General features: G+C 46.4%; 1 protein-coding gene across 5 annotated transcripts in view; it reads right to left on the bottom strand.

Annotated features, from left to right (window-relative positions):
• Window positions 1–2724, bottom strand: part of MPHOSPH8 (M-phase phosphoprotein 8) — a 44188-nt gene extending 41464 nt beyond the window's left edge. For 2 of the 5 annotated variants that reach the window (XM_023190640.3, XM_023190641.3), the window contains exon 1: window positions 2366–2723. In XM_023190640.3, coding sequence (XP_023046408.1) covers window positions 2366–2575 — 210 coding nt within the window. In that variant the 5' untranslated portion in view covers window positions 2576–2723. Of the gene's footprint in view, window positions 1–2365 lie in introns of all 5 variants that reach the window. The other 3 variants (XM_023190642.3, XM_023190644.3, XM_023190643.3) reach the window with 2 other exon arrangements.
• Window positions 2725–13903: the final 11179 nt, after the last annotated feature.

The following is a 13903-nucleotide window of genomic DNA, read 5'->3' as shown; positions in this document are numbered from 1 at the left end:
GGCCTAACAAACCGCTAGCAGGGCCCTTAAGTTTGTCAATGGCTAGGTGGCTAACTAACCGACTGGTTCACTCAGCAGTGAAAAGAAAACTGCTATAGTCCTGTTCCGCTAACACCTTTTGTATTAGTCCATTTTCATACTGCTATGAAGAAATACCCAAGACTGGGTAATTTACAGAGGAAAGAGGCTTAATTGACTCAGTTCAGCATGGCTGGGGAGGCCTCAGAAAACTTACAATCATGGTGGAAGGCAAAGGAGAAGCAGGCACCTTCTTCACAGGGTGGCAGGATCGAGAGAGTGCAAGCAGGTGAAATGCCAGATGCTTACAAAACCACCAGATTGAGACTCACTATGGCAAGAACAGCATGGGAGAAACCCTTCCCATGATCCTACCTCCACCTGGTCCCGCCCTTGACAGGTGGGGGTTATGGGAAATACAATTCAAGATGAGACTCTGGGTGGGGACACAGCCAAGCCATATCACCTTTAATCTTATAAATCACTCCTTCACAAGAGCACCTAAAAATCCAAGAACTTGAATTTTAACGCACAGCACTAAAGCCTAATTGCCTTACACATAGAAGTTTCTTAGTTTCACCCTCTTTAGACTGGTGAGGCTTTAGGTACACAGTGCTTATAATTCTTTGAGGCTGGCAAAATTAAACACTATGAATGAGAATCATCTTAATTCTAAAGATTTTTATCCTTTTAGCCAATTTTTTTTTTTTTTTTTTTTTTTGAGATGGAGTCTCCCTCTGTCGCCCAGGCTGGAGGGCATCGCCCAGGCTGGAGGGCAGTGGCACAATCTCATCTTACTGCAAACTCCGCCTCCGGGGTTCAAGCAATTCTCCTGCCTCAGCCTCCCGAGTAGCTGGGATTACTGGCGCTCGCTACCTCGCCCAGCTAATTTTTGTATTTTTTTGTATTTTAGTAGAGACAGGGTTTCACCATGTTGGCCAGGCTGGTTTCGAACCCCTGACCTTGTGATCCGTCCGCCTCGGCCTCCCAAAGTGCTAGGATTACAGGCATGAGCCACTGCGCCCGGCCCTAGCCAAATATTTTTCAAATACCTCCTGTGTGCCAAGTATTGTGTTACATGCAAGTGATACAAAATAGTCTAACAGTGGCTCCTCCTTTCACCTCAAGGTGCTTACAATCTATTTGGAGAAATGATACATAAAACATTTCCATCTTTATTGCAATTAACAATATTAATGACATCAGATCTTAATTACTTAACTCCCCACAGACAGGAAAAGTTTCCCGTTAGCAACTGTGTATGCTTCAATTAATCTCGATATTGTCCGGACCTAACACAGCACCTGACATACAGTAGTTGATTAAAAAAATGCTGAATGAATAGGCAAAAAAATGACACAAGGCAGCATATGACCAATGGGAAGTAACAGACAATGAAAAGAACACAACAGAGAGAAGGACCACTGTGGGGCCCCTTGGTTGCCTCACATCCGTCTACTGAAACAGATTATTTTCTTCTTGTCCATGTTTCCCCTTGGATTCAAGGAGCCCACATAAAGCAGGAGAGACAAAGAAAGAACGATAGTGGCTTAAATGCCTTCATAGAGGTCAATACAAAAAGCAAAAAGGGCAGAGATGAGAAGCAGCTCCTCACTCTGCAGAGGTTAGGGTCCAAAAAAGCTTTCCCAGACAACTACACCCCGAGGCCTTGGAAGATGGAGTACGATTTCACCAGAAGAAGAGGGCAGAGAACTGTCCGGGCCAGGAGAACAGGAAACACCAAGGCAAGGTGTGATGAATTTCAAGTGTGTCTGTGCGGCTGCGATCTATACAACGCATAGGGGAGGGAGCGATGGTGCTGATCAGGTTATGAAGGCCTTTAAATGCCACCCTCTGGGTAAGATTGAGATTTTACTCCGAGGGCAAATGAAAATTCCGGAAGATTTTAAACCAGGGAGTTAGTTACGGTTTTGGAAACCACTGCAACGACGGCGTGGACAGCGGACCATGACGACAAGCATTACTTCACTATCACATCACTCCAAAGGGCAGCAGCTCCAACCACATGCCCAAATACTGGCGACTACAGAAGTCCTTCACCAGCTGCCTGCAGCCTTGTGATCACCACACACCACAGCCCAAACGGCTTCGTCTCTTAGGCCAAAGCAATCCTGCAAAATTTGCTGAAGCTTCCCTCCCAGACTCGATCCTAAGCGTGCACTCGGAAACGTCACCTCGCTTTTCCCACGATTTCGCTGCTTGCATTGAACTCTCACACTCCTCCCCTGCTCCTGCTTTGGGTCCGCCCGCGCTGTTTCCAGCTCGCGTCCTCCCCGTCGGGCCCGCAGCTCCCCGCCCATCCCCGCGCCGGGGCCCCTCCACGTACCCCCTCGGTCTTCATGTCCAGGATCTTCTCCACCTCGAATACATCCTCTCCGTCCTCCTCACTGTCGCCGAAGGCCCCCGCTCGTCTCGCGGCTGCGTCATTATCCTCGCCCACGACTCCGACTCCTTCGACTTCGGCCAACTCCTCAGTGCTGTCGGCAGCTGTCGCAGGAACTGCGGTCACACTCGCTCCCTCCGCAACCGGCTCCATCCTAGCAGCTCCGCAAACCGCCGTGGAAAACCCGCTGCGACACACACCCCAGCAGCTCCTCGCGCTCCACGCTCGGCCCCACTCCACATCAGCGGCGTAACGGGAGCCGACCAATGGCGGGCTTGGACCCTAGAGTGACAGGAACAGAAACCAGTCGTGGAAAGGCGGGCGCGGCGCAGCTACGCGGAGCCCGCGGGAAGCAGGTGGGCGGGGCAGGGCGGGCACCCGAGGCGGAAGAGCGTCGCGGCGGTTTGTAGCCGTGGCGGAAAAGGTCAAGGATGGGAGGGGAGGGCGAGGCGGCCGAGCCGTGCAACGCTGGGGAGGAGGAGGGTCGGTCGTTCGGGCGGAGGGTTGCCCAGGACTGAGGGCGGCCCGGAGGAGCTGACAGTGGCTGATTCCCCGGCAAGGAAGCCTCAGGTGCGGACGCCGAGAAGGCCGGAGCCGCGGACTTTCTAGGAAAGGGAACCCCGCTGCTGCGGAAACCCCAGCCAAGCGGACCGGCTTCCCAGAAGTCATATAGGATTTTGATAGGTTTAGCACGTGTGGATGATCCAATCAAACATAACTCATAGTGTTCGTATATTTTAATGAGTGTTGTTTAAAGGCAAGGAAACGTAGCGGCCCAAAAAGCATCCGTTTTTCAAATTCTAGCGCCCTTTGCATTTTCGTTGAAAATATCGGAGAAGGACGTGATGAAAAGTATCTGTTCACGTTGCGAAGAGTTGACAAAAATTACGCCACCCAAAGTTAGCGAAATAATGCTAGGAAGATACACTTAAGGATAATGTATTTTTCTCACTTTGAATTTCGGATATGCAACTGAAATCTTTATGGCATCAAACTTTCTGTTTTTGTTTCTTTGAACAGTGGACTTAATTTGTAAGATAAACCTCATTGTCAAGTCTCTGAGCTTTTTTTTTTTTTTGAGGCGGAGTCTCCCTCTGTCGCCCGGGCTGGAGTGCAGTGGCCGATCTCAGCTCACTGCAAGCTCCGCCTCCCGGGTTCCCGCCATTCTCCTGCCTCAGCCTCCCGAGTAGCTGGGACTACAGGCGCCGCCACCTCGCCCGGCTAGTTTTTTGTATTTTTTAGTAGAGAGGGAGTTTCACCGTGTTAGCCAGGACGGTCTCGATCTCCTGACCTCATGATCCGCCCATCTCGGCCTCCCAAAGTGCTGGGATTACAGGCTTCAGCCACCGCGCCCGGCCAAATCTCTGAGCTTTAACTGAAGAATAATCTATGGTCCCGCAAATCCTTTCGCAGAGAATCACCAGATCTTCCAGATGACTCAATGATATTTTTTTCACTCAGCTTTAATCAGATAGTACTCGATGATATACTGTTGAGCTTATTAAATGCATCCTATGTACCATCACTACAGAAGGCATTAGTAACAGTGTTATGCCCAGACCGTTTATTCCCCAAAGAACACCACTAGAGTCCGGAGTGAAAGCCAAGCAGCAAGGATCTTTAATAACAGGTTCGAACCTGGAACTCTCACACACCCGTGAAAGGAGCCCGGTAGGAGAGAGCTCCCCAGCTGAGCTCAGGACAGTGTTATATTGTCTGGGGTAAATAGGCACAGAGTCTATACAAATCAGATGTATGATTGGTCGATATTTGAACAAGGCGATTTGGCTGATTATGATTGGTTCCCACCATTTCTGGTATTTCAGTTAATTTTGAAATTCTGATGACGTTTATCAGGGGCTTGCAGGGCAGGGGTAGAGCTTGTTTTCGCAAACCCGAGGCGGGAAGGCAGTCTTACACAAAGGCAGTTAATCATATTGCGACAGGTTTTACAGGGCTTGTTTTGCAACATGGGTGTACCTTACTTAAACGCGTCTTGTGACCTTGCCGTGCCTCAGAAAGAAAAACAGGAACTTACAAAATCTCTAGAATGTGCCGAGATAGGGACAAAAGGATTGTGAGAGCAGAACAAAGGTTTAGCAATAGGGTGGGTACACACTTTTATGCCCTTTCAACAGAAATACAAAGATGAGTAGAGCATAGTATGCCTTCCTAGGACCCACAGGACGGAGTTCCAGGAAGGCACACCAATACTAACAATTAGGTATTTTAAAACTGTAAAAATATTACCCATATAATTAGTTGATGGGAGAAAGCTCATTTTTACAGAATTCCAGATAAATGTAGAAGAAAAGATGGAATTAAAAAAATCACAATAATGTGTGCACAAGATCTAGGAAACAAAGCATCATAGGAAAGGGTGATGAGGAACCGGATATTCACAAGGCACTACAGGTCCACAGATTACTTGTTGGTTGTAGGGGAAATCTAGCTTCACATTTGAAAGTCCACTGATCAATGTTAGCATTACTAAAAGTGGAACAACCAGACTGTATGCTTTCTGTTGAGAGAAATGTTGATCCTTAATATGCTCAGGCCTTTAAGTGTAATTTCCAGTTACAGGAAAGAAGAAAGGGGAAAGAGGAAAAGGAAACAATCAGACAAATCCAGAATGTGGGATATCCTATTGGACAACTGACTGTTTCTTCCAGTTAAAGGTAAAAGAGAGAGGAGAAGATTGTTCTAGATTTATAACAATTTGAGATGAAAAACATGATAACATTTAAAATATTTTAAATCTTAATGGGTTTATTATACTATTCTCTGCTTTTATGTGTTTTGAAATAAAATTTAAGTACATATATTCATGATAAAATTTTCAATTAAAATATACATAGGCCGGGCGTGGTGGCTCACGCCTGTAATCCCAGCACTTTGGGAGGCCGAGGCGGGCGGATCACGAGGTCAGGAGATCGAGACCACGGTGAAACCCCGTGTCTACTAAATATATAAAAAATTGGGCAGGCGCAGTGGCGGGCGCCTATAGTCCCAGCTACTCGGGAGGCTGAGGCAGGAGAATGGCAGGAACCCGGGAGGCAGAGCTTGCAGTGAGCCGAGAGCACGCCACTGCACTCCAGCCTGGGCGACAGAGCGAGACTCCGTCTCAAAAAAAAAAAAATTTAAAAAAATAAATAAATAAAAAATACATAAGGCCAGGCCCGGTGGCTCACACCTCTAATCTCAGAACGTTGGGAGGCTGAGGTGGGAGGATCATCTGTGCTCAGGAGTATGTGACCAGGCTGAGCAATGTGGCAAAATTGTCTACCAAAAATACAAAAAATTGGGCATGGTGGTGCCTGCCAGTGGCCCCAGCTACTCGTGAGGCTGAGGTAGGAGGATCCGTTGAGCTGGGAGGCAGAGGTTGCAGTGACCTGAGATTGCACCACTGCACTCCAACCTGGGTGACAGAGTGTGACCTTGTCTCAAAATATATATATATGTGTGTGTGTGTGTGTGTGTGTGTGTGTGTCTGCCTGTCTGTCAGGCACAGTGACTCATACCTGTAATCCCAATCCCAGTGAGTGATTTGGGAGGCTGAGGTGGAGGATCACCTGAGACCTTGAGGCCAGGGGTTCAAGACCAGCCTGGGCAATATAGCGAGACCCCATCTCTACAGAGATAAAAAAACAAAACAAAAACTAGCTGGGCGTGTTGGCACGCACCTGTAGTCCCAGCTATTTGGAGGCTGAGGCAGGAGGATTGTGGCTTGCCTGAGCACCACTGCACTCCAGCCTCGATGACACAGAGTAAGATCCTGTATTAGTCCTTCTTCATACTCCTATAAAGAACTGCCAGGGACTGGGTAACTTATAAAGGAAACAGGTTTAATTGACTCACAGTTCAGCTTGGCTGGGGAGACCTCAGGAAATGCTGAGACCAGCTCAGTCGGGGAGCTATTTATGAAGCAAAATCAAGAATGCTTGGTTAATTATTTGACATGGCAGGAGAGGGCAGAGGTAAGGATGATTCCTAAGTTTCTAGTTTAAGTACTGTATGGCAGCAGGTGTTATCTTTTTGTTGTTTAAGGAACACGGTGTAAAGCAGGTTTTGGAGAGGAAGATCAAAAAAGTCCAGTTTTGGGCCGGGCATGATGGCTCACACCTGTAATCCCACCACTTTGGGAGGTCCCAGGTAGGTGGATCACCTGAGGTCAGGAGTTTGAGATCAGCCTGGTTAACATGGTGAAACTCCGTTTCTACTAAAAATACAAAAATTACCTAGGCATGGTGGTGCGCACCTATAATCCCAGCTACTGGGGAGGCTGAGGCAGGAGAATAGCTTGAACCCGGGAGGTGGAGGTTGCTGTGAGCCGAGATCACACCACTCCACTCCAGCCTGGGCAACAGAGTGAGACTCCATCTCCAAAAAACAAAACAAAAAAGTCCAGTTTTGATGTACTTATGAAGTAACAGTGCGCTAAGCAATACAAGCAAGATGGAGAATAGGAAACCCCAGACCCTCATCCTCCCACAGAGACATCAACTTAACAACATCATATGGACAAAACTGCCTTTCTGAGAACTCCAAAAACCAGTCGAGAGTTTGCAGCACCCGAAGGTGCACAAAGCCAGGAGATGCAACAGGTAGGAAACTGTGTGGCATTTTACTTGCCATTGGTAAAGATAAGCAAGGACAATTGTCATAGTTACAGCAAGACAAGTGGGGATTTACAGTCAAAGAGCAGAGTGCAGGGCGGTGGTGGGGTGGGGTGGAGGCGGGCATTGGATGGGAAATTACTAAGAGGCAACGTCAAGGGAAGGGTGACATTCTGGTAAAACTGATGTGACAGGATTCTTGCTGAAGGCAGGCCAGGGTGATCGAATGTCATCTGGAGGATGATGAATTTGATTAGATGTCAAGAGTGTAGGATTCTTGCTAAAACTGCAAGAAACAGTTTTGTGATGCAAAGAAGAATACAGGAGCTCAAAGGTCGAGTCCTGGTTAAGTAGAGGGTTCAGAGGAATCTGACTAAAGTGTGGTCAAGGAGAGATTATTTGTCACCCTAGCTATTCCCTATCCCTAGCACATTGTGGTATAATTGGGAGAAAATTGCCAATCCTCTTCTCCCTCAAGAGAGAAAAAGAGAAGAGAACCAACCATGAGTCCAACGCGCAGGCCTTTTGACAGTTTGCCTAAGGAGCAGATTTCTGTGTCTCCTGGACTTGCAGTGCTGATGGGAACAGCGGGTTAAATGCCAGGCTGGGATCACAGAGATCAAAGGTGAGCGCCACAGCTTCTGACGGCAACAATAAGACTGTAGTACCACAGACAGACAGCAAGGGGAGCAAGAGATTATGGGCTGCAGAAAAGAGGCAAGCAAACCTTTAATTGAGGAATTATTTACATAGCCCAGAGAAGACCGATTGCCAAAAAAAAGTTGGAAAAAGCCCTAGAATCTCTAGCTGGTTGACTGGTGAAGGTCTTACCCTGTATAAAGCCAACCTGAAATGCCCAAAGCTTACAAAAAGATTGCAAGGCATACAAAGCAGAGAAACATGGCTCAAATAAACAAAATAAATCCCTAGAAACCGACCCTAAAGATATGGAGTTCTGTTAATTACCTGATAAATAATCCAAAATAATCATCTTAAAGATGCTCAATGAGCTAAAAGAGAACATACACCACAAAACAAAACCAGGAAATCAATGCATGTACGAAATGAGGATATCAACAAAGAGACAGAAACTTTAGAAAAGAACCAAATGAAAATTCTGGAGCTGAAGAATATAATAACTGAATGGAAGAATTCACTGGAGGGTTCATACTTGATCAAATAGAAGAGTCAGTAACTTTGAAAACAGTTCATTTGAAATTACTGAGTCAGAGGGAAAAAAATGAAGAAAAATGAAGGGAACTTAAGGAGCTTATGGGACACCATCACCTGAACAAAACTGTCATTCAAAAATGAAGGAGAAATTGTCTTTCCCAGATAAACAACAGCTGAGGGAGCTCATTGCCAGTAGACCTGCTCTACAAAGAATACTGACGTGTCCTTCAAGTTGAAATGAAAGCATTCTAGAAAGCAATATAAGAACATAGGAAAATATAAAGCTTCCTGGTAAAGGTAAACATATAGACAATTTTAGAACCATGTAGTATTGTAATGTCTATATGTAAATCAATTTTAATTCAAATATATTATTTAAAAGATAAAAGCATAATATAACTATAAATCTACGTTAATACACAATTTCAAAAGACGTAATTTGTGACATCAATAATAAAGTGGCAGCAGGAGATATAAAAAGGAGTATTTTTTATATCTGATTAAAGTTACATTCTTTGTCATTTTTTTGAAATGGAGTTTAGCTCTTGTTGCCCAGGCTAGAGTGCAATGGCATGATCTTGGCTCACTGCAACCTCCGCCTCCTGGGTTCAAGCAATTCTCCTGCCTCAGCCTCCCAAGTATCTGGGATTACAGGCATGCACCACCACACCTGGCTAATTTTATATTCTTAGTAGAGACGGGGTTTCTCCATGTTGGTCAGGCTGGTCTCGAACTCCTGAACTCAGGTGATCCACCCGTCTGGGCCTCCCAAAGTACTGGGATTACATGCATGAACCACCATGCCTGGCCAAAATTACATTCTTATCAGTTGAAAATAGATTTTTCTAATTTTAATGTTTTATATAATCTCCATGGTAACAACAACAAAACTACCTATAGAAGATACGCAAAAGGAAATAAAGAGTGAATTAAAGCATGTCAACACAAAAAGAAACCAATTCATGAAACACAAAGGAAGGCAGCAAGGCAGGAAAAGGGACAAAATACCTATAAGACCCACAGTGAACAGTTAACAAAATGGCAATAGCAAGGCCTTCCCTTTGATAATTACTTTCAATGAAAATGGATTAAAGACTTCAATCTAAAGACACAGGATTGGCTGAATGGATTTTAAAAAATCAAGATCCAACTATGTTGTCTATAAGAGACTCACTTTTGACCTAAAGACTTATGTAGGTTGAAAGTGAAAGAATGGAAAAAGATATTCCAATGCAAATCGTAACCAAAAAGCACAGACAGCAATACTTAGACAAAATAGACTGAAGACAGAAATGCTCACAAGAGACGAAGGGTATCATACACTGATAAAAGGGTCAACTCACCAAGAAAATATAACAATTGTATGTGAACCTAACATCAGAGCTCCCATATATGTGAAGCAAACATTGAGATAATTGACAACAGAATTAGACACCAACACAATATTAGGATACTTCAAATCTCCACTTTCAGTTATGGATAGAACACCCACACAGAAGATCAAGAAAGAAACAGGACTTGAACAACCACTATAAACCAATTGGAGCTAACAAACATAAGCAGAACACTTCACTCAACAATAGCAGAAAAGACTTTCTGAAGCACACAAGAAATAATCTTCAGCATAGACTATAAGCTATGCCACAAAACAAGTCTTAACAAATTTTTTTGGGGGGAGTATAAAAATATGACTTTTTCCCTCATTATCACATCAATTATCAAAGAAACAGTACATAACAAAAATACAAAGCTCTGGTGGATTTTTTTTGGTCTTTTTTCTCCCCCCATCCCACTCCTACCCAACAGCCCCTTGCCAGGGAGTCCCCGGCTGATGCCTGGATGCTGTCCCTAAGGTCACCCCAGGGCTCAGTAGAAACAGTGGTCCAGGTCTCTCTGGGGGCTAGCGAGTATGAGTAAGCCTTGCCCAATACCAGGGCATCCTGGAGCAGCTAGAAGAAGGCATAGTAGTTGCTGAAGAGGTTGAGGGCCAGTGAGATGGTCTGGTGCCACTTTTCAGAGGACATTAGGGAGTACAACTGGTAGACAATGACAGCTCCCTCCAGCAGCAGGAGGATGTTGAGGCTCTGCAGGGGGTTGCTGAAAAAGAAGTGGAACTGGAAGTGGGAGACATCAGAGGAGATAGCCACGTTGTAGAGTCCTACTGCTTTGTAGACGTTCTTGCTGTGCTTCACCAGCACGCCCTGTGGTCACATGCATTCTTCAGTACACCTGGAGGCACAGCCCAACAGTGCCCCTTAACCCCAGCTCACCCACAAAAGGGGTACCAGAAGACTAGGCAGGAGAGAATTACCAGGGCTCTACTTCCATTTCTAGCAGTACAAGACCAGCCCGGACAACATAGCAAGACCCCCTTTTTATTAAAAAAATAAATAAATTAGCCAGGTATGGTGGTGCATCTGTAATCACAGTGCTTTGAGAGGCTGAGGTGGGAGGATCACTTGAGCTCAGCAGTGAGCTATGCTCATGCCGCTGCACTCTAGCCTGGGTGACAGGGCAAGACCTGTTTCTAAAAGTAAAAAAAAAAAAAAAAGCTATTGAGAGGTATAGAAAGATAAGGACTAAAAAGTGGTCTTTGGGGCAGGTGTGGTGGCTCACACCTGTAATCCCAACACTTTCAGAGGCTGAGGCAGGAGGATCACTCGAAGCCAGGGGTTCAAGACCAGCCTGGGCAACAAAGCAAGACCCAGTCTCTCTCTAAACAAAACAAAGCAAAAGAAAACAAAAAAAATGGTCTTTGGATGAGAATTTTGGAATAGTGCTAGACAGAAGAAAGCATGAGATAATACTAGTGACAGAGTAGATTGCAGGACGAGATAGGAAGATAAGCCACCTTGGACAAATTTGTAAAGGTTAGGAATGAACCCAGTGACAGCTGAAGGGCAGGTGACAAAGTGAGATTGAGAGATGCCTTTTGTTCTTCAATTTGTTTAAGATGGGAAATGATACCAATTGCTCAGTTGCCTATTCCCTCACCCAGCCTCAGGTCTGAGTATAATTCTCAGGCCTGATGGGGTTTGCAGTGTGGGCTTTATCTCCCTGTAGTCCTGGAGAGGAATGGAGGAGTAGTGTTGGTGCCACTACGGTGACATTCTCTTAAGACAGATACAATGCTGTTTCTTTACAATACTGGCTGAGTTGCTGTCACAAAAATGCTCCAAATATGCAGTAGCTCAAACAAGATAAAGCGTATTTCTTTCTCACTTAGCAGCCTGAAAGTGGGCAGGTGGTTCAGGGCGAGTAGGTGTTTTTGTTCCATTTCATCCAGGGGTACCCTTTTGTCTCGGGGCCTACAGCCGTGCCAGGGTGTGCCATCTGCTGCAGGGTAGAGGTGACTCAAAGCCCATGGGTAAGGAAAATGGGAGGATGCAGTAAGTAAGTAGTTTCCCTTTTTGAGGACCTGACCTGGAAGTTGCAATCATCAAGTCTACTCACATCCCTTTGGCTAAGAATGAGTGTCATGGCCACGCCCAGATGTAAGGGTGTGCACTCCAGCTGGGTGGCTGGCCAGAATCAAATCCTGGGAATTGACACAGGAGGACACTTAGCCTTCTCTGCTTCCAATGCCAACTCCAGCAATATCTTTCCAGCACTGAGACCTCTCATACTGTTCCAGCCTGTAGGGCAGGTATTTGGTAGATACCTGGTATAAGCAAATCAGCTGCTTAGAGCTGGCATCCCTTTCTTCTGAGACGGTCTTGCTCTGTCATCCAGGCTGGAGTGCAGTGGTGCAGTCTGGGCTCACTGCAGCATCCGCTTCCTGGGTTCGAGTGATTGTCATGCCTCAGCCTCCCTAGTAGCTGGCATTACCGGCACACACCACCACACCTGGCCAATTTCTGTATATACTTTTGTAGAGACGGGGTTTCTGCCGTGTTGCCCGGGCTTGTCTTGAACTCCTAAGCTCAGGCGATCCACCTGCCTCTGCCTCCCAAAGTGCTGGGATTACAGGCATGAGCCACTGCGCCCAGCTGCTGGCGTCCCTTTTGATTGGGCCACCCTCTGTCTACCTGGCCATGTCTGGATGCAAGTGTCACGAGACACCTTACTGTCACCCCACTCCTCCCTAGCTAGCATGGCAGAAGAGGTTGTCCTGGATTTCTTCTTCCTTATGACTAATCTAAAATAGGAAGATCTTCTCCTTCAGTGCATGTATTTTTCATAATACCCAGGCAGAGTTCTCTTGCTTTGTCTTTCTGCTTATTACCTATTGAAAGGAAAGTTTCCAAATATAGGCAAAAATTCTTCACCTTTTCTTTTAATTTCAGTGTTCATATGTAGATTACTACAAACAGAACTTCTAAAAATGCTAGTAGTGACCGGCCAGGGCATTAGGCCAGGCCATAGCTCAGGATAGTGACCAGCCAGGGCATTAGGCCAGGCCATAGCTCACGATAGTGACCGGCCAGGGCGTTAGGCCAGGCCATAGCTCAGGATGCTGGAAGTCACTGAAGATGAAGGCAGGAACCACAGGAGTGAGGGAAGTCTTGGTGGCTGGTGAATGGCGGCGATGAGAACAGGTAGGGAATGTCAAAGAAGCTGGATTTTATACAAGGTAGAGGGGGAATGGCTTTCAAGTTGTTGTGTGGAGGAAGGTGGACGGTGACCTTACACCTTTCACAAAACACAAATGTTTTGTGACCTTACACCTTTTACAAATCAAAACGATCACAGACTGAACTGTAAAAACTGCAAAACTAGGCTGGGCGCGGTGGCTCAAGCCTGTAATCCCAGCAGTTTGGGAGGCCGAGATGGGTGGATCACGAGGTCAGGAGATCGAGACCATCCTGGCTAACACGGTGAAACCCCGTCTCTTCTAAAAAATACAAAAAACTAGCCGGGCGAGGTGGCGGCGCCTGTAGTCCCAGCTACTTGGGAGGCTGAGGCAGGAGAATGGCGGGAACCCGGGAGGCAGAGCTTGCAGTGAGCTGAGAACCGGCCACTGCACTCCAGCCCGGGCGACAGAGCGAGACTCCGTCTCAAAAACAAATAAACAAACAAACAAAAAAAACTGCAAAACTAGCTGGGTGTGGTGGCATGCGCCTCTCGTCCCTTCTACTTGGGAGGCTGAGGCAGGAGGATTGCTTGAGCCCAAGAGTTTGAGACTGTGGTGAGCCATGACTGTACCACTGCACTCCAGCCTAGGCAGAGGGAGGCTCTGTCTCTGGGAAAAAAAAAAAAAGTGCCAAACTAGAAAAATTCTAGAAGATAACACAGCAGAAAATCTAGATGAACTTAGATTTGGCAATGAGCTTTTGTATGCAACACCAAAAGCAAGATTCATGAAAGAATTGCTTGAGACACCTAATTTCCCTAAGTAAGAAGAAATGGATCAAGGGATCTGCACATTTTGCACACTGAGGGCCACGGTCTGGGTAGCCAGGCCCTACAAACGGCATAGCTAGTAATGCTGACATCAGTCAAAGACCACTGGGTCTGACCTGCAGACCCTGGCCACGCGACAGATGAAGAAATAGCCGGGCGTGGTGGCTCAAGCCTGTAATCCCAGCACTTTGGGAGGCCGAGACGGGTGGATCACGAGGTCAGGAGATCGAGACCATCCTGGCTAACACGGTGAAACCCCGTCTCTACTAAAAACTACAAAACACTAGCCGGGCGAGGTGGCGGGCGCCTGTAGTCCCAGCTACTTGGGAGGCTGAGGCAGGAGAATGGC

This window comes from Piliocolobus tephrosceles, chromosome X (genome assembly GCF_002776525.5).
Source record: "Piliocolobus tephrosceles isolate RC106 chromosome X, ASM277652v3, whole genome shotgun sequence".
NCBI classification, from domain to species: domain Eukaryota; kingdom Metazoa; phylum Chordata; class Mammalia; order Primates; family Cercopithecidae; genus Piliocolobus; species Piliocolobus tephrosceles.
Note: the sequence above shows the minus strand (reverse complement) of the source record. Positions and strands in the feature narration are given on the sequence as shown.